Raw genomic sequence first — 19,891 nt, forward strand, 5'->3', positions numbered from 1 at the left:
AAAAGCTGAAAAGTACATTTTAAAAAGTGTATTTGTGCCTTTTGTGTGTGTGAAGTACAATCATATTGAACACACTATGGCTAAACAAAAGGACAGTAAGAACCACAGTTATTGCTCCAAACCTGGACAACATTATTTGGTTTAACTTATACACAGCTGATAAACTTCCACACTCCCAATAATTTCAAGCACAGACAGTTGATTCCCTAGACTTTCCTAGCAGAAGCGTCATTCATGCACTGCTGTATAAAGTGCTTTTGTCAAATCTTTTCTTTCACAACACCACCACAGAATATTTAAATAACTTTCTTCACAATTAACACAATTTATGTTAAACTGCATCATCCAAATCAGGAGAAATCCAAATATTTGTGCAAACATCAGCATATTATAATTCACAAAGGACTCGGCTCTTTATCATTTTGTCATTGTAGTTCAGTTTTAATCAGGTTTAAGTGGTAACATGTAATGAACCAGGAGCTAAAAATAGAAAACAAAAAGACATGGTTATACTTTTGGAATTCACTTTTGTGTATTCACACGACAACACATCGGACACAAGTGTTCAATGATAAGAACAAACGGGGTCTAATCTGAAGTCTGTATCAGCACTGTTTGCTGCGTTCCTCTGTTTTATTCAGTGTTTTGGTTGCTGTCCAGAAGTCTCTCTGAGTGTTTAATGACCTGGCAGGCGCGAGGAGACTTGGCTGGGTCTGAATCACTGCGCTAATAAATGGATAACATGACCTTGTCAACAAAGCAGCTACACTGACTCTGGCTGCTAATGGAAAAACCAAAAGGCTGAGACACAGAAAACGGTGCAAGACAGTAAGCAAGCATTAAAAGAAATGACACATATTTGCTGGTTTTAAATGACTGACTTTGTTCATCTGCTAATTGGGCAACTTGGTAAGAATCACTCAGATTTTATTATCGCAGTAACAAGTGAATTTATCAGATCCAGCTTTTGGTTAATAATGTGTAAAATCTTTGTTTTAATGCTGCAAAACAACATAAACAAAGAGGAAAGACTGCTAATGCATTCTTTAGCAACAAAGTGGTATAATATTAGTTTTCAATTCATCCAAAACAGGGAATTTCTGCAGTTCAAATGATAGGGATCTGTAGGTTTAGTGCATCCAGTTGAAGTACCTTTGAAGGGGTAATAATCCATCTCATAAGAATATTATTTTGAGACTAAATTTGGACTTTATTTGTGAAACCCAAGTGATGAGAAGATCTCAAATTATCAGGAAGCCATTCTCTTTTGTGTCTAAAAACACTGTTTGCAGTTCATTCTCATGACAACAACATGTTAAAATGACACAGTAGTACAGGAACACTGTGATAAAAAAATGGAGACAACGAAGAAATCTGTGGTCCAGTTGGTTCTCAAGCAGGTTGGGAGTCAGTTGCGTGCAATCCGGAACTATCCGAACGATGAGCGATAGTTGGGAAATTTTGCAGTCAGGACCTCAACTCTTTAACAACCCTGGGTCTGCAGAGTTGGTCACCCAATGAATTCATAATTTCTGTACAATGAAAATTGTTCTTCAAAGAAGTTAAAAAAGTAAACAAGCAATTGTACAAGGCACATTGAATTTCCACGGGTCCATCTTTGCGGAGACATTTTTGGACGATTCAACCATTTCTGCAAAAGAAAGGAGTGCAAAATCTTGCCTCTTTGGTTGAATCACAAAGGCTCAGAGGACATAAAGTGGACAGTGGTGCAAAGACAAAAATCCAAGCCCAAAGTCAAAGGTAACGGGTCCCCCAAAAACAAAAACAGAGGTCAAGATATGATAAATCCAACACTCAAAAAAATGCTACTTCTGCTGGGTTTTCCAAAAGCTAAACCTGAGAGTGATCCTGGCTGCTCATGCTGTCTTGCATCAGCCGTCCAACCAGCAGGAGCAGAAGGCCCATACAAAGCAGGGCGGTGGGCTCCTGGTAGATGTGTGGCAGCAGGTTTGGAAGGATCACCACCGGTCTAGGTCCACCTGCCTCCCTCTGAAACAGAAAGGACAAAAACATAATTATATGGGACGCTTTATTTGTCTACACTCAACATAAAATTGACCACTCATCTCAGAGGACAGCATGTCATGTCCACATAAATGAAGTACATTTGTGTTTCCATAGTGTGCTTTGCAAATGAGTCAGCTATGGTGTTAGCTATGGTGCTCAGGTGTTCATGCTGGGATCTCTTGATGTTTTACAATCAACGCAATACACAGCCATATACTGGATGTTTACATCCACAGGAACCTACTAAGTATAGTTCTCAACATCCGGCAGCAGCTCTACTTTCACTCTCCCCAGGTGTGAGGGCACGTGTGTGCAACGTGATCTCAGCTCATATTGTGCTCTTCCGGCCTGGTCAGCCTTAGCCATTTTATCTAAAACGGGGCATGCTTTATGCGGCGACTTGCTGCTTGTCTTGTTCTGAAATACACCACCTTGGATTTTCACGTTTTAGAGCAAAGAACCTGCTCCACTGAACGTGGTTTTTGTTGATGGTAGTGTGGCTGTCGCTCTGCTGGCGTCACATAGTTTGTTTCTCTAATGGGCTCTATGCTCTATGAAACAGCGATCAATAGAGAGATAGTGACTATCCCTGCCAATTTTGACATCATCCCCACACTCATGAGACAGAAATTTCAAGCCTAAACCCGATGACATCATCAGGGTTATCGGACATGCTCTCCAAATTGAAAGTGAAACAAAGATGGAGTACCCTTTCCGGGAATTACTGGATTGCCTAATGAGTTATGATAAAAAAGAGAAGTGACACTGGCTCTGCATTCATAAACTATCACAATGGATCACATCAGTCTGATCAATACATGCAAAAGAAAGCTCAAAAATGCTCATACTGAAGGCCTGTGCCAGATTATTTTCATATGTGCTCAGAGTTCCAGTTCCAAGGCAGAAAAATGCAGGTTTAACTGAGAAATAGGTGCTGCTAGGTGTGAAAGGGAAGCCCCTACTGCTCTACTGAATAAACTTAAGTATTCACAAGGTCAACTATGGTTCCTATTTATATGAGCAGGAACTGTTTTTTTTACTCCGAGATGGACATCCTGTTTTGGCATTAAACCCTTCAAATACCGCTCAGCCGGATGGACTGTACAATACCATCCAGGCATTGACTGGCACAGAATAAGCCTTCTGCCCCAGGGCAAGATTGTGCTCTGAAAAACAGGATCTCTATGGACGACAGCGAGAGAGGAATATCAAAGCGGTGTGGTTTGATTCAAAAAGTGAGCCAAAACCACAGAAACCCCTAATGCCAGAGGAGGAAACAGGTGAGGGGAAGACTAGTTAACCCTGTAATGAATCACAGCCTGCCTCTAATTCTGCTTCTGAATCCGACCAAACAAATGTCAGAGATGACACCAATTTGAAAATAATATCACCCGACCATAGTGCCAAGACCAGATGGTGTTCTGACCCCATGTTGACCTATACAGACCAACATACTGGGTTTAATTCATTATGAGTTAGACCTGCAATAACAAAAAAGCCAGCCAATGACTGAATGAACAAACAGTTATATATGTATATATATAGTCACAGAACACATATGGTTCCACCTCCTTCCCCATGCTGCTATAGTGTTTCTATGCTCAAAACTATTACTAACATTGCTAACTTCAATAGTGTAAATGGATCATAGAGCAGAGAATGTAACATAAATCTATGAAAAGGGTGCATCTGGAAAAACACAGATTCTGACAGGAGATGTGATACTTTCTTTTCTTTCTCGTCACCTTATGAACTTTCTAACAGTGAATATTTGAGGAGACATCAGTGGAGGAAACAGCTGATCAGGGAGAGAGAGAGAGAGAGAGAGGCTAAATTTCCCTGAATGTCATGACAGGACTGTTGTGTTTGGCAGTGAGCTGCCAAGTGAAACTCCAAGTTTTTAGGTTTTTTTTTTCCTATTTGGCAATTCCATCTGCCATCATCACATATCAAGATCGCACCAAGTTAGCACCCATTAACTCAGCTTTTCTTTGCACATTCAAACTCCTTTGTTCTAAGCAGAAGATTACTCTGGATTTCATCCTGAATAGCAACTTTTGTGAGAGCATTAAAACGTTGCAATTTTCCTTCAGTTAATTATTTTCTCAGGTTACACCATTTTTGGCATTTAGACATGTTATCATACTTTCCTGTTGTGGAAACACTGACATTATTGTTATTAATGTTAATTTGCTTGCAGTGACGTTCATCATATTACACATTAGAGACCTGTCTCTCCTCAAAGCAGCTTTGGGAAGACAGACATAAGGGGTTGTGGTTTAGAGTTGGCAGAGTCTCTGCACTCTTCCCTCACCTCATCAACCGCTGTAATGATTTGATTGTCAAGATGGGTCTCCAACTTGCAGGATGGGGGAGGAGAACATGAAGGCAGATTTATGAGCCTCATGACATGAAACGAAGTTACTGAGAGTTTGTTTCAATATTACATGTCGTATTTGCTGATCTGTTGATGTCTACATACATGTAGGTATTTAAATAATCTGCTGCTTCAGCAGATTTGTGATTCATGCTACCCACTAGGACTAAAATCCGGTATTTGCTAACTTAATATACCAGACGGTAGCTTATCGAGTATCAGAAGCAAGTTTCACACACGATTCGTGCTCTGCTCTGATTTGAACATCCGCCTCTGCACCTTTAATACAGAATGGTGGAGCCAAAACATCTCATCAGTCAATCAGTTTTAATATCGTCATAATCATGCCATTGTGCCCTAAAAGTACATGATGTACAAAAACGCTCAGGCCTAACGGTATCTGGAGGGCTTCTCTGAGCCCTGTGCCCTGTTTTATGCTAACTGCTATTAGCTTAGCTTAGCTTAGCATAAAGACTGAATGGTGTGTAAAAAGATGTAGATGTTGTTTTAATTATTACAATAAATTAATAATACCTAAGATTAAAAACACAATGTAGATAATAAAGTTCTGTCATCTGTCTGATTAGTCATATTTCACAGTCTGGATGAAAGGTTTGATTTATAGTGCAATCAGAAGCAGATGTGTTCCTCTGCTGACAAACTGCCAGGCTAAGATTCTAAATGAAGCCAGACCCAGTTTCACCAAACACTCCAGATTTTCAACTTTATACCTCAGCGAAGGAAATACATACACACATGCACGCCCAGACTTACACTGGTAATCCTCTAATAGTTTCCTTATTTGGACTCTTCCCTCAAATAACCCCCCTCTTCATCACTTAGAATAGAAAATAAGCCACTGCATCTCTGCAGATTTTTCTTGCAGCGTACAGCACATGTTGCACATGTATCCATGCAATACTGCTAGTGTGATGCAATGGAGGGACAGAGTGATAAACATGCAAAACTTCCACAAAATGAGACGCAAACCTAACAGGCATATGAGATAATCAGTCAACCAAACATTCTGACAGTAAGTCAGTGAAGTAACCACACAATCATCCATTCACTATCAAGCAGGGTGACACAACCACTATTAAGTGACCCGAAGAGTTGCTATAGCTACAGCACTAAAACCGGAAGTTGAAATAGTGAGAAACATGGATGAGTGCATTAAGAAAATTCACTCAAATCCATTCAAAACGTTTTGCAAAACAGCAGCATATCAAAAAATAGTGATCATTGTGAAAAAAAAAACATTAAATTGGGAACTGATACATTTTTCAGTTCAGACATTGTTCACCCAGCTCTAAACCGGTGAAAGACACACTCAGATTTTGAATTTCTCTTCTTCTTGTCTCTTTTTTTTTCACAGTGGAAACATTGAGTCAGTCCGTTCCAAAAAGCTCATGTGATTTTATTTGGTTACCACAACTTACTATGCTGCCTCTCAAAAATAGCTCTCAAAACAAGGCTGCACTTGCAAGCACACACACACACACACACACTGCAAACTAGACTGCCACAACGCATTTAATCTCATCATACAGTACAATGCTAAAAAGCGTCCTCGTTTATCTGTCTACAATCACACAACACAGATGCTGCTGTATTAATGATGTTGTGGTACTGAAGATCATTCTTGATTGCACACCTTCCCTGTTATTAGCTCCTGGTACCATTTATCTGTTTTTCTCAGACATTTGTGCTCAAGCTGTAGCTGCAAAAAAAAAATACTCTGGCACATGATGATCTGTGTTTGTCCGGTAGAGGTGTCATAACACTTCATTGAACATCTTCTTAAATTCACCTTCAGTTTTCACACTAAAACGTCACCCCTTACATGCTTATTTACAGTGTTGCTGTTGTCTGTATTTACAGGTTTCATATTGTGACTCAGGATCTAAAGACTGTGTATTTGTGTATGTTGCAGAAACCATCAAAGATAAGGAGGAGGTGCAGTGCACTGTTAGAGTCAGAGTTCCTCCTCCATTTGTTGACAGCAGAAATCTGTGCTTCAACTGTGATTAAATCACTTCATCCACAACAAACACTCGGCACAACATTCCTTCAGCTACAGCGAATTGGTGTTTTTTAATGCTGCATTCCACCAATAGAAACACAGAAAGAAACTGTCTTTGTCCCTCTTTGTCTTTCACACACACACAAACAAAGTATATGGCCAGCAAGTGATACCCGACTGGTCCACAGTGTTCCTCTGAGATATTTCTGTCTCCAGGACAAAGGCCCTTACCTCTGACTGAAAGATTATGAGTGTGTGTTGGAGTTAGTGTGACTATGTTTGAATTCGTGTGTGTTTGTGTGTGTCTGTGTGTTTTGGCAGGATAATTAGACCTTGTGCTTTGCTCCCTGAGAGTTCTTTAACCACAGGTTTGAGCCATAATGAGTCTACACTGTCACGGACACACACACACACACACACACACACACACACAGCTTGGACACTGAGCATGTTCATGATGTTTGAAAACAAACACACACATTATCACGCATACTGTATAAATGTTTAACAGAGAGAGAGAGAGAGAGAGAGAGAGAGAGAGAGGGAGAGAGAGGCTAGATTAAATGAGGACACGAGAGAGAGAGAGAGAGAGAGAGAGAGAGAGAGAGTGACTGAACAGATGGAAGATTAATGTCAACAAAATAAAAATACTCATTATTAAATGTTTTCCAAGTCAACACTCATTCACCACGTGGTATTTATGTAAAAGTATTTTTTACTTGTACTTGGCTAATTTTTCAGGCAGTAATGTGAAGTGAACCGAGAGGACGCACCTGTGTGTTTGTGCGTTCTCAGATGATGTGAGTTATTTCGAAGCCTTCACAGTCTGAAGTAATGTGGCTCTGCCTCTCTGCCTTCAGGCATCGAAGCTGCACGGAGCCCTTCTGTCAACAGCAGCTCAGGATTCAGTGAACAGAATTATAATGAAGCGCTGGCATTAACAGTGGCAGTGGAGCATCCCTTAGTCAAACTACAACGTGATGACACAATAGGATCACTGTGGCACCTTTTGTGTTCAAAGGTTACAACCCTTATGAAACGATATCAGGGCAGGTTTATCAAAACCAGAATGACTGATCTGATTTAACTTGATTTATGTCCTGTCTGCTGGAGTTTCTCTTACCTAAAGGTTTTATTACACCTCAAATGTTGACTTGATGACTTGATGGTGGCCTTGATTTAAAAATTAAATGTAGCCTAAGGTTGTCATGGAGATCTGTATAGATTGGTGCTTAATCAGTTATTATCAGGCACTGCAGGGAACATGTTCACCGTGGTCTTTAGAATGAATTCTCTGGGCACCATGAATTTGGATATTTCCTGTTTTTTTTTTCTTTTTGTGAACTTTGCCTATAAAACACATCAAAAATAATGCACTAAGAGACAAGATAAGATTTCATCTAAACCAGACCAGTTCATGACGGTTCTTGGTAATGCTGAGGACGTTCAGTGTCGCCTCAGAGGCACACTGGCTAATGCCTGGAGTCAGAACACGACAAACTATAAGAAAGTCATAAGAAAGATTAAAGTGTCAGAGACTGCTCTCAACTAAATGTTCACAAACGTCTTGTGATTCTGATATCATGTGTAACCACACATGAGTGCTTGTCCACACCTGGTGAGAGAACAGGGAACAAGTCTGCACGTTCCGCTTTTCTCTGCCTCTTCATTGTTCTCACAGAAAGAACAACCACACATGCACACACACACACAGGATAAATCTGCAAACCCAGTTCATTAAACGTCTGCCACTAAGACACACACAGACCATACTGTGACTGAGTGTTGAGTCACAGCCTTAACTCATTACATTTATCCAGCCTCTGGCTGAATCACAGCTGTGTGAGCACGCATATGCTACATGACTCTTATCACACCCCAGCTTGTGGGATCCCTCACATATGGAGTACGGTAAATCAAATTCCTACTGATGCCCTCAGTGGTGATGCTGTTATATGTTAATATCCTGAATTTAAGTTTATTTTGCTCAACTTTGAATCTCCAGAGATGTTTACACACACATCATAATGGTAGACAAAGCCATGTCGTCATGATAACATGATGGTGTAGCACCTGGGTTACCAGTTTAGTGCAGAGCAGCATTTTCTTTCACACAGGATGGCTTTGTTGATGTTGGCTCCTAAAATAAAGAAGCCCTGGGGCCACTGGAGTTGAGGAATCAGTTTTTGTATGAGTCACATATGTGTCATGTGTTCTTAAAAGCAAAACTGCAAGTGAATGAAGAAGCTATCTCAGACAACAACAGCTCTGAACAGGGGAAGAGTCACAGAGTCTCAGAAAAGGGAGGACTGATGAGTGTGTCTCATTTTGTTATTTTGATGTAAATACACATCGTCTTCCATGAGCATGTTTAAACTTGGGAAGATCTGGTCATGACTAAGACAAGAAGAGAGATCCACAACAGTGACAATACCTGAAGTGTATTACCCTTCTTTTCAAAATGTGGGTTTGTTCAGTGTTGCAGAAACATAATGGTTACATAAAGTTTTTCTTGGCTTTAAATGCATGTCTGTTGCTTTGGAGAGGGTTAACTGTCTGCATGTTTGCTGCTCATTAGTGATCAGAGCAGTAAAACTACAGGGAGAAGCACATTACTGACATATCAAACTGCTCAGTAGGAGACTTTTGACACAGTGGAGTGGAGAATTTTAAGCACTTTCCTAGCATATAATCATCCTGTCATGGATTTTGCTGCTTTTATTTTCTGACCCAGTTTTTTTCTGTGTTGAGATTAAAGTGAATTCAAACTAGTTCACATTTCCTTTCCTCTTCCTCCCTCGTCTTCCCGAAGCTCTAGTCAGCTCTTAAAAATAAAACTGTGATGATGCAACATGCAGAAATGTTGCCAAGAAAACAGAAGCCAAGAGGAAATTAGGTCTTATTGCAGCTAAACAACTTTACAACTCCACCAACTCAGGGGATTTATTCTGCCCATGATAATGCGATTGCCTCTTCAGTGATACAACAGTCAGACTACAGAGTCTGCAATTACATGATCAGTAAATGAGGCTGGATGACTGGGTCTGTGAGTCAAAATATTGTATTTTGTTTAACATAACAGTAAATTTTTTATTTTGTTCTAAAATGTTTGCTACAACATGAAATGTAAAAATCACAAAGATTCCAACATTGGCCAGCTAAGGAACACGCTTAGCTAAACAGTCAGTGAACTTCTCTGGGACTCACCGCATTTAAACACCCAATTTGTACCACTAAGTTGTGTTTTTGTTTCTTTTTCCACAGCTGAAAACTGGCGGCTTTGCAGAAGAAAATGGAGCTGCTTCTCTGCACTCTACAAGTCCTCCTCCTCTACTGTTTTGTATCATAAGACTGTTTTCTTGTTAGTGTTTTTCGGCTACAGTGGTTAGTGCAGCATCTGGATTTTCTGCAGCTCCAGGCTGTCTGCTTGGTTATTTTCTGATCAAAGGCCATTTCGTTTTTTCTCACCCTGAGCGAAGTGGAAATTACCAGCTGGTCACAGGCTCTTCTCAGATCACACACACAACAGCATTTAGAGGCATTTTGTCCTGCCAACCTTCCATTTTTTGTTGGACTGCTTTAACATTAAACAAGCTACACTAACTCACCACAGTAATGACAAAACACGCAAAGCAGCTGTGTTATATAACCACTCCCTCAGTCTCCCAATTTAACACGTGTCAACTGGTGATTGCTGTCAGTACCCATATCCCAACTCACACCCCCCCCCACACACACACAGAGCATGTGAGGACACTAACCCTTTGCATCAGAAGTCTGTCATACTGGTCTCCAATACGCCGGAGCTCTTGTCCGAATGCCACCGCCGTCATGTCCTCAGCTGTGTGCTGATGCCGTGTGCTAAAGGGGTTTGGTGAGTCCCCTGCAAGACAAAGAAAAAAATAAACTTTGCTAAGATAAACACGAATGTCAAAATATTTTCATGTTTATGGCCTCTCTGGTGACACATTGTTCATCAGTGCTGCCTGTAGGCTGCCCTCAAGTCACCACACAGCATCTCCAGGCCAGCTGATCAGACTGCTGTCCTGTGAGCTGGACAAATGTTGATCCTGATTTTGACAAATGGTGAAGATGTGTGTCAGAATGAAAGGCAACACTTACACACAAAGCTTCATGTGTGACTTTTTTTTAGAGCTTTCCATATGATGAGCACATCCTGCTTTGAAATAACACCTGCGGCATTTACAAGAAGACACAAATCACCAGCCAAGTTCTATGGTAGCATTCTGCTAGCCAGACAAGCATTTAGTTGTTAGCTTTGACCCTTCTGGGTTTATTTTATGCTATACTAACATCAAAGACATCAATCAAGCTGGATAAAAACAATGAAAGCACACAAAGTCATGCTTATAATTTTAATGTTTTCTGTGACAAACCTCTTTGTTAATTCACAGAAGACTAGATTATGGACATATTTGAATTACACTGGCATTATGACAAAGACTGAACCAGCTGACCGGATAAGCAAATGCTTTTGTGTGTGTGTGTGTGTGTTGTTTCCGTGGTTAATCTGTTATATTTTCATTCTGAACTACAGTATGACTATGAAAGGCCCTGACCTCTTACCGATCTCCGCTTATGACTCATGCACGCCTTTATGAAACCCAGACTTAATATTTCTCACATCCTCCAATATTGAAGAGACCAATACAGCAATCAAATCATCACACTTTTTCTTCACACGATTTTAACGAAAGCACCGGCAGTGCAACCCAGAAGCCTTTCTGGCAGCTTAAAGCCGGTTCTTCATCCATTACACTGTGCTGCTCTATTTGTCCATTAGTCATGAAGGTGCGTGTAAAGGCAGGCGGTATTTGATTGCTGCAGGCACTAAAAAATGAAACTAAATGTCAGAATTTTCCTTATCTCTCATCTCAGTTATTTCATAATTGGTATGAATACGAAACAAAGTCTCAAATGAACCAGCCTTTTTTAGGTTACTTGTTATTGTTTCAAGGATATTATCTACTCACTGACATACAGTCTTCTTTGTACAAGTAGTTTCTGAAGCTCCAACAAGCTGTCTGATGTGCTGAACCCTGCTGACAAATGATAATGACTCACAGTGAGGAGAGCTAAGAGTCCTCGCTGAAACTGAAGAAACCAGACTGCGCCATGAGAGCAGTTTTCCTGCTGCACAAGGAAGTGCTGTGATACAGCAACGAGACGATAAACTGATCCTCCTTAAGCTCCTGCGCTCTATCTTACCCTCTAACACACAAGCAGGCAGGCAAATCTTGATAACTGAGACTTGAGGACAATGGATGACATGTTGCACGAGTGTAAGTCTCCTATCTCAAGGATGTATCGCACTCACTGAGATGCAAACGGTTTCTGTCTGCATCTTACAAAAGGCCTACAGGCCTATTTTGACTGCTAAACACACACGCTGAGTCTTTTTTTTGATTGGCACACTTAATGACTGACACACGCTCTGGTCTGTTTTGACTGCTATCTTGTCTGTGGCAAAGGAGAATAAAAGATACACAAGACAATCAGTGAAGCTAATCACTCCTATTGTAAAAAGCAGAGCTGCCATTGTGTTGAGGAAGTTGCAGTTGAGCCTGTGGAGATTACTTTTTTACTCAAAAACAACATGCGTGCACAAATATGTTGGTTAAAGCAGAGAGTTGAATTTAACACAGTTAAAACATTCTTATCATTATCACATAGTGGATACATTTGTCATCCAAGGCACAGTGAGGGGACACTCTGGCAGTTGTTGTTTTTTTTTTTTTTTTAATCTCAGCCCCAGCACAGTTTGTTTGTTACTAAGCAACCAGATAAGCAAGTTAAGCCGATAGCACGATAGCTAAAAGCAGGAGTTATTTATTTTAAGTTATGTTGATGTAAACAAGCCCAATCGAGTGCTATTTTAGACAACTGTAGCTGGAGGTCACAGACACAGTGCTTGTTTCTCTTCTTGGCCTAAAGATCCAGGCTGAAAAAAACAAGATGAGATCCTGACAAACACATGCTTGATCCCACAAAACATAACTTTACACTGAGACATCTGAACTGAATATGTCAGGCTGAATTATATGGACTGGGATAACATAATGATAAATTGATGCTTAACAGTGTCATCATGATACAAACAAATATGTTGAATAAATGTTTCATTTGTGACCTTCGGGAACAGTCTGTGTAATGAAACAGACAAAAACGAGGCAAACAAACAGGGAAATGGACTTTCATCACTTCCTGTACATTGACACCTTTTTCTACTGAACAACTTTCATCTGAAACTATTTCCTATATAACAAGCCCTGCCCCTCTGTATTAGTGGCACGTCCTGATCATCCTATCGACTTCAATGAGAGAAGTGAACTTCAGCACTTCTGCAAGATCTAGCAGCCAAGTTTTGGCACACGCAATATGAGCATTGACTCATACATTCAGCTGCATCATATGCGCTACTTTCATCCTTACATTCAGCCCACCTGGAGACAGGAAGTGTTATATTACACCATCTTTTATGTTTATCTTTAATGTGACACAGTGACTGGCATGACGTGATGCAACTGCCAAGTGATGTCACTCGAGCTGGCGTCAGCTGGTGTGAAACACCAAGCATAACGCATCTGGAATTGGCCTCACTGCATTATGGGTAATGTGGCAGATTCTGATGCAGGGAGGTTTGATATACTATACATCATCTTCATATGTTTACATTGGATTATGGTGTTTTTTTCCACACACACATATTTGTGTGCAGTTTCAAACAGATGCCTGGACCTTCCTTTCTTCCTCTAAATCTGACTCAGCAGGATTCTTTGAATCTGCAAATCCAAGGCAACAATCCAGCATGAGTGATGTGACAAATCAAACAGACACCTGAGCCAAACTCATCCTCAGTGTAGGTGATACAGGATAACTACTCTACAACATGTCATTATGTGTTTATCTCCAACAGAGGAGCATGTCTTCACACAGAAAGTGGAAAAAAGCATCCATGGTCGACACGGATTAGGACTTGGAAGTATAATTACTGTTGGCTGTGTTTGTTTAGCTGAGGTTTCACTTATTTTATGTCAAATAAATCATGCAGTTGAATGCTACATCTTTAAATTTGTCTGTATTTGAGAAGGTTTCACACGCTCAAAAGAGCAACATTACTCAATAGGAAGCATAGTGCGAGTAAAATTATGGGCAACATCAGCAGAAGTGGGTTTGGCAGCATGGAGGAGTCGTTAGTGTGTTTAACATCTGCATGTTTCTGCCTGAATCTGATGGCCTGGAGTGTTCAGTGTATTAGTCAGTAAATCAGCATTCTACTCATCTGGGAGAAAAATCAGGCATGAGTAAGGTCTCCAAGGAAAAGGAAAATATCCTGCACAAGTTTTTCTTCATGTTTTTACTATCACTGCTAACACTCAACACCGCCTCCGGCCCATACCTCTGAATCGATGATAAAGGAAGCTTCAGGGAGCTTGTTTCAGGCTCCTGGTTTCATATATTTTGCTGCACACCTACACAACAACAGCAGCAGCAGAAGCCACATTTCATTGTGAAAACATTCAGAGTACGTTACATTACTGAACAAGTCATTTCTGTAACTTTCATAACAGCCACATTCATGTATTTAGCGTGTATTTAACAAACATCAGTGTTGGTGTAATTATGTAAAGCATCATTGGGACCACTGATGTTTGTAATCATTCTAAGATGGCAACAGCAACAAGAGGAGGACCTCTTACAAGAGGCTGTTCAACCTGCGTGCACTCAGAGGAGCCTGCAGGTTCTATTCATCATTCATGCATGCAGTGTGCCGGTGCTCACCGTGCGTCTCACTCATGCGCCGAAGGGCGTGTTGCACCACCTGGCCAGTGAGGCTCGGAGTCTGCGTGGCTGCGTCAGCTGTCGTTGGTGTCGGGGAGAGCGGGGAGCTCGGCAGCGAGTCGCTGTCGAGTGAGGAATATCCACTGGATACGCGACGAAATGCTGATCTGATCTGTGACACAATTGGCCTGCCTTGGGTTCTGCAACGGGTTGGCGAGTCTGACTCTCCTCCTCCGGTGAACCTGGTTTGGCTGAGTCGCTCAAGCTGGTGCTCGGTGTTTGCCCCGGCGACAGTCGGTGGATCTCCTTCGCTGCCCTCTTTTGTGGTCACTGTGGTCGAGCCATCGGGCGGATTTGGTGGTCTGTTGGATGAACAGAGCGGCACCGTCAGTCTGGGCTTTCTCCCTGCCCGAACAGCCTACAGCCCCGCGCCTCTGCTGCATCTGGCGCGGCATGTTGCAGCTCACTGCTGCGTCAGGGTTAGATTTCAGGTTTCCCTTCAAACTGCGAGGTTTCCGCAATTAGTACCTGATTAATTTGACACTTTGCCTACTTTTAATTACAGCTAAAGTCGACGTTCCAACAATTACTGGTTTAAGGCTTACTATGTTGTCGCCTACTTCTCACAGCAGCGCACGGACGTCTGTTGGAGCACTTTTCTGTACGCTGAGCGTGTTCCTGCCCAGGCGGTAGCTGCGCCGGGTTTCCTGTCCAAACTGGCCGCCGTGTGTTTCTCCATTGTTTGACAGAAATTGCTGATTCTAACAGATCTTTGTTTGACTTATGGGAAAACATAATCCGGCGTGAAGGAAACGGCTGGAGTAACTTTAAACTGCGTCACAGCCTGAAAGACGTTTTAACAGCCAGGAAATTAGATTATTTAAAAAAAAAGAAAAATCACTCATCTTTAAATTTAAGAGAATGTCTACATATAAGCACTTAACGACTGATTTATGAACCTAGGTTATCTGTATTATACGTTGTGTAGTGATTTTATTTGAAGTGATTTGGACAAATAAACGTGATGTTTTCTGTTTTAATCAGCAAAACTCTGAATGCGACGCTCTTACAGAGGAATCACTGAAATTATAGGAGCACTTCCTGTTTGTCCAGACTACATGACAGTGTCATCGGCGCGCAGGATTCCCAGCGGGTATGACCTATTTGTGTGTCAACAGAAGAAAAAAGAATCTCCCCAGCAGATTTTAGTAACAAGTCCCAATTTAGCTGGAAACACACTTTTCCTACCTCCTATACAAATCTTCGTCATTTTGCATTTTACGCATTTTTACGCACGGCAGAACAGCGACAACATCCGCATGCAAACTGGACACGACGACTGTCTCTCGGATATACAGAGTCGTAAACTTTTCCTGCAGCTTTCGGTAAAGGATCCGAGCGCCAAGAGAACAGCGTGTAGGCTCCACACAGAGAATAGCACAGGCGGCCACTTTGCCAAAGAGCAAAAGAGGAAAGGAAAGGAAACCGGCGAAGCCAGTGCCCGGACACTGACAAACGTCGCACTCGATAAAAAGTGTCATCCAACAAAATCCGTCCAGCTGCACGGCCAGTGATGGTGATCACTGTATTAAAACGCAGAGGGAGGTTAGTTTCTGAATCCGTGGGCGACGACGGAACAGCCTCGGCAGATAAAAAAGGTGACATTTCAGTTTACGCGATGTGGTTTCGATTTACTATTAGGACTAAAAATATTAAAATATTTCAGCGGCTGTCACAGGGAAGGTGCTTGCCAGCTGGATGATAGTTTGTAGCTTCATCCAAAACCAAGTGGTGTGTGTGCGCCTCCCGCAGGTAAGCGCGCACAGACTCTCCAGAGTCTTCTAACAAAATTGCAAATTCACTCACGGCAGGTCCAGTATCCTAATTACCTGCTAATATGAAAGCCGATAACAAAGCTACAGGTGAGGTAGGCGAGATGAACCATAAAATCTCACACCAACAACCTGACGTCAACTGGTACACTTGAAACGAACCCTGTGACCTGGATTACAACAAGACACTTACTCATTTGTAAACACAAATCAGCTCGTGTTGAAAAAGTATTATGGTCTTCAGATTATTGGCGAAGATCTGACAAAAACCTACACACACTGTATTCAGCACGTAAAATCTAAGATTATGTTCTGCATCCCTGGAGACAAAGCGACGTACAAGCGGCGTTCACAGATTGTAATTTCTCAATCCCGGGTGAAACGCGACCTGCGGGTTCTGGTGTTTATAACAGGGACTGAAGCCGGCGCGCTACTACTACAAGTACCGGCGAGGTGCCAAAAACGCACAACTAAATCAGTCTAAAGCTGACAGGATAAATCCAAAGTCCGGCGTCACTTTACCGGGATAGCACAGCAAACTTTACTGCCTTCAAACTTTAAGACACTTAAAGGCGAATACTCGTCAAAACTCACATTTCACAATACAGCAATTTATACAACGTAAATAAGAGGTTATCTTCTCCATGTCTGTTAAAACGGTGTCAACGCATTCAGACATCAGAGTGACAGCTGACATTCAGGTAAAAACTGACCTTATGTAAAGTAATTGTGTAGAAAAACAACAGCACACACCCTTCTCCCCCGTGCGTCCACACTCTCACCTGGACGGATGATGCATATCAGTGGCGGGACATCATCGCCTGCTCCTAGAATAACTCGATGGCAAGCTGGCTTTTAAAATCAAAACAATATTATCAGTGCAGGTCCAAATGGACACAAGTATAAATCTCCAAAAGTTTAAAAAAATGAAAATAATCCCATAGTTAGAGGATGGCGGAATGGTTTAATAGTCTGCCGCGTTTGACCGGGAGCTGCAGCACAAACTCCAACAAACAAGCTCCTTTGTCTGCTCTGAAGTTTCCTTCCTCTCTCCTTCTCTCTCTCTGTTACACTATAGAAGGTACTCGCTGTGCTCAGGCTGATAATGATCACCCTGTGGGTGTGGTTTTCTTCTCCTTCACTCCCCTGCTCTCTGAGTTCAGAAAAATGAACAGTCTCTAGCGCCCCCTTTCAGTCTTTCACGCAGCGTTGTCTCTTATCACAATAGGCTTCATTGGCAGAATCTCATGCAAGAATGGCAACAACTGCAGAGACTACAGCCAAATTTACACTGCACTCATTCAGTCGCACAGTGTCCTGTCCGACCCATTCATATAGCATCACAGTGGACATACAAATGTTGAGCACATTTTGCAGATGCACTGTGTGATGCTCAGAGAACAGTGACTCAGATCATGTTGTAATTCAGTACATCTATTTCATGAATTCCCTCATCAGTAGAGTCAATCTTCCTTGATAACATGGCAGATGATATTACTGAATTGGATTTTTTTCCTGTAAATTAAGCAATATTCTTCCTAGAGCATGCGGTTGCTGCATTAAGGATCACATCTCGTATCCGGGGCTCTGGCTGACATAGAGATGAGATGAATGGTCCCTGCCTGAAGCATTGAGCCTTATTTCAGCTTCGGCTGCTCATAAACAACACAAAGGTTTAATGTACATTTCTCTGACAGCTGCAGAGGACACACACACACACATACACCCACAATTAATACAGACAGACAAGGGCTGAGACTGTCAATACCATTTACATGTAATCAATAGCAATCAATGGCTTAAAAGTGTGGGAAACTGATCAGAACTGCACTACCATCGTAGAGGAGGCAGTGTTTCCACACACTGTGTGTGTCCCAACTCTTTTGGTACTTAAGATTTAATCTCTTAGATATTAATGAATGAAATAAAGTGCTCAAATCAGGTTCCTCTGGTCTCTGTATGACTCGCTTTTGCCTTCTAGGTACCTGAATCATCTTAGGTCTTCGTCATGTTATCACTTATCATCTGCCACATAAGTTTACAGAGAAAAACAAGATAATAAAGAGAGGGGCTTTTCTGCACCATTGATTTCATGCCAGAGCATGAAAATATTTCCCGCTTTACAGTGATATTCATAGTAAACCTGGCGTCACGTCAGCAAATTTGTTTAAACAGGCAAATAATTCTTGGAGCTGGAAATCACCAGGGAAGCGGAACATATGAGTTATATGGTATTATTCAGCTACCTGAAGGGAATAGAACCAGTAACCAGAGCCGTCGCAACACGGTAGGCAAACTAGGCAATTGCCTAAGGCCCGAAGCTTGAGAGGGGTCCAATATGTAAACAAACAGTTTACACCATTCCACCATTCAGCTACAGCTATTTTGGCACAGCGCAATGACACATTCAGGCATATACACTCTTCACGTCTTAAGACAAGACGGCAAAAGATAGAAGCAGCACAAACAAAAGCAGGAGAGTAGTAGGTAGACATAGTTTCTGTCTATGTTGTGTCATATTGTATCACTTACAGCACATTTAGAGACATAGAACCTTATGTTCACGACAAGGTCCCCTTTCATTCTGCATAAAAGCATCTGCTAAATGAATAAACGTAAATATAATGAATGTGACTTGTTAGCTCAATGAAGCAACAGTGCATAGCTGCTATACTAATGATACTTTAGCTTGTCTTGTCTCGTTCACAGGATTTGGCATTAAGTGGTGCTGTTACAACTTACTGTTAGAGTTCATTAGGTGCTTTGCTTAAACACCTGTCTGTGTCTCCTCAGGAAGATGCCACAACCTCCAGAGATGAAGGTCTGCATTATGTCAAATTTGGATTATTTACATTGTCAATTATTATGCTGAATATTATGGTCTTATACAACATAGGTCATTGGGGAGTCCTGTGAGAAAACTCAAGGGGACATCCCATGACCATAAAAAGCTGTAAATTAGGTTATGAAACTGAACAAACAAGGTGATGGTCAGAGGTCATTTGTATGAAGATTGCACTCTTCTTCCCAATTTGTCCATGAAATCAGTTTTATAGACGCACCACTAGAAATGAGTTCCCTGTTGAGAAACATGAGCTGAAACATGACTACCTCTGGAGAAGATTGATTTCAGTTTGTGATCCAGCTGAGCCAATGAAGCATTGGCTCAAACATGGTTTACTTAAGAGCGACACCTGCACATGAGTGTTAAAGAGATATATGATATTTAACACCTTAAAGCCAGAATCAATGATGTTAATCACAGTAACAGGAGTGCATTCCCATGGTGGGAGGCCCTGGTCACACTTCATTGAGTTTTATTATTATCCAGTTTTAAAGTGAATTACACATAAAGTTGCCAGCTGTCCTTCCAGCATTGGACAGCAGGTGTATTTACCTGAATCATGTGTCTAACATGCAGTTTGCACTTCGGTTTTTAAATATTGTCCATATGTGACTGGTCATTTAGTGATACTTTTATGAAGAGGGAGAAAAGATGATAAGCTCATTACTGCCACCTTCTGCTTCAACACACAATAAATATAACATCTAATTTTACATAATATCTCAATTATTTTCTGAGAAAGGATGCATGGACAATTCTATGGATGGGATGAACCGCCATGCTGGAAAGAAGAATTAATGGCTCAGCATCATGTTGTAACCTGAAAACCTTTTTTATGCAATATATTTTCATGTTATAATGACGTGTTTCCATATTATCGCAATATATACTTATTATGTTATTACATAAAGCGTTTCTTGTTATAACGATATACAATTTATCATGTTATAACACAAAATATTTTATGTTGAAAATCATTTGTA

At 41.2% G+C, this 19,891-nt stretch overlaps 1 protein-coding gene across 1 annotated transcript; it reads right to left on the reverse strand.

Moving 5' to 3' along the window:
* Positions 1-417: 417 nt before the first annotated feature.
* bcl2l11 (BCL2 like 11) lies at positions 418-17,149 on the reverse strand. Its single transcript, XM_028423085.1, has 4 exons — positions 16,846-17,149; positions 14,232-14,593; positions 10,190-10,311; positions 418-2,010 (listed from the first exon to the last, which is right to left on the reverse strand). Exons 1-4 carry the CDS (start codon positions 16,860-16,862, stop codon positions 1,852-1,854), a joined length of 660 nt encoding a protein of 219 aa, XP_028278886.1. The 5' UTR covers positions 16,863-17,149; the 3' UTR covers positions 418-1,851.
* Positions 17,150-19,891: the final 2,742 nt, after the last annotated feature.

Source organism: Parambassis ranga, chromosome 15, assembly GCF_900634625.1.
Source record: "Parambassis ranga chromosome 15, fParRan2.1, whole genome shotgun sequence".
NCBI lineage: Eukaryota > Metazoa > Chordata > Actinopteri > Ambassidae > Parambassis > Parambassis ranga.

Bases quoted from the DNA above. Each gene is read 5' to 3' on its own strand.
- bcl2l11 (XM_028423085.1), bottom strand. The intron at 10,312-14,231 runs GTGAGCACCGGC...TTTGTCTTGCAG, and splicing joins GCGCATGAGTGAGACGCACG to GGGACTCACCAAACCCCTTT. The intron at 2,011-10,189 runs GTTAGTGTCCTC...TTTCTGTTTCAG, and splicing joins ACAGACTTCTGATGCAAAGG to AGGGAGGCAGGTGGACCTAG.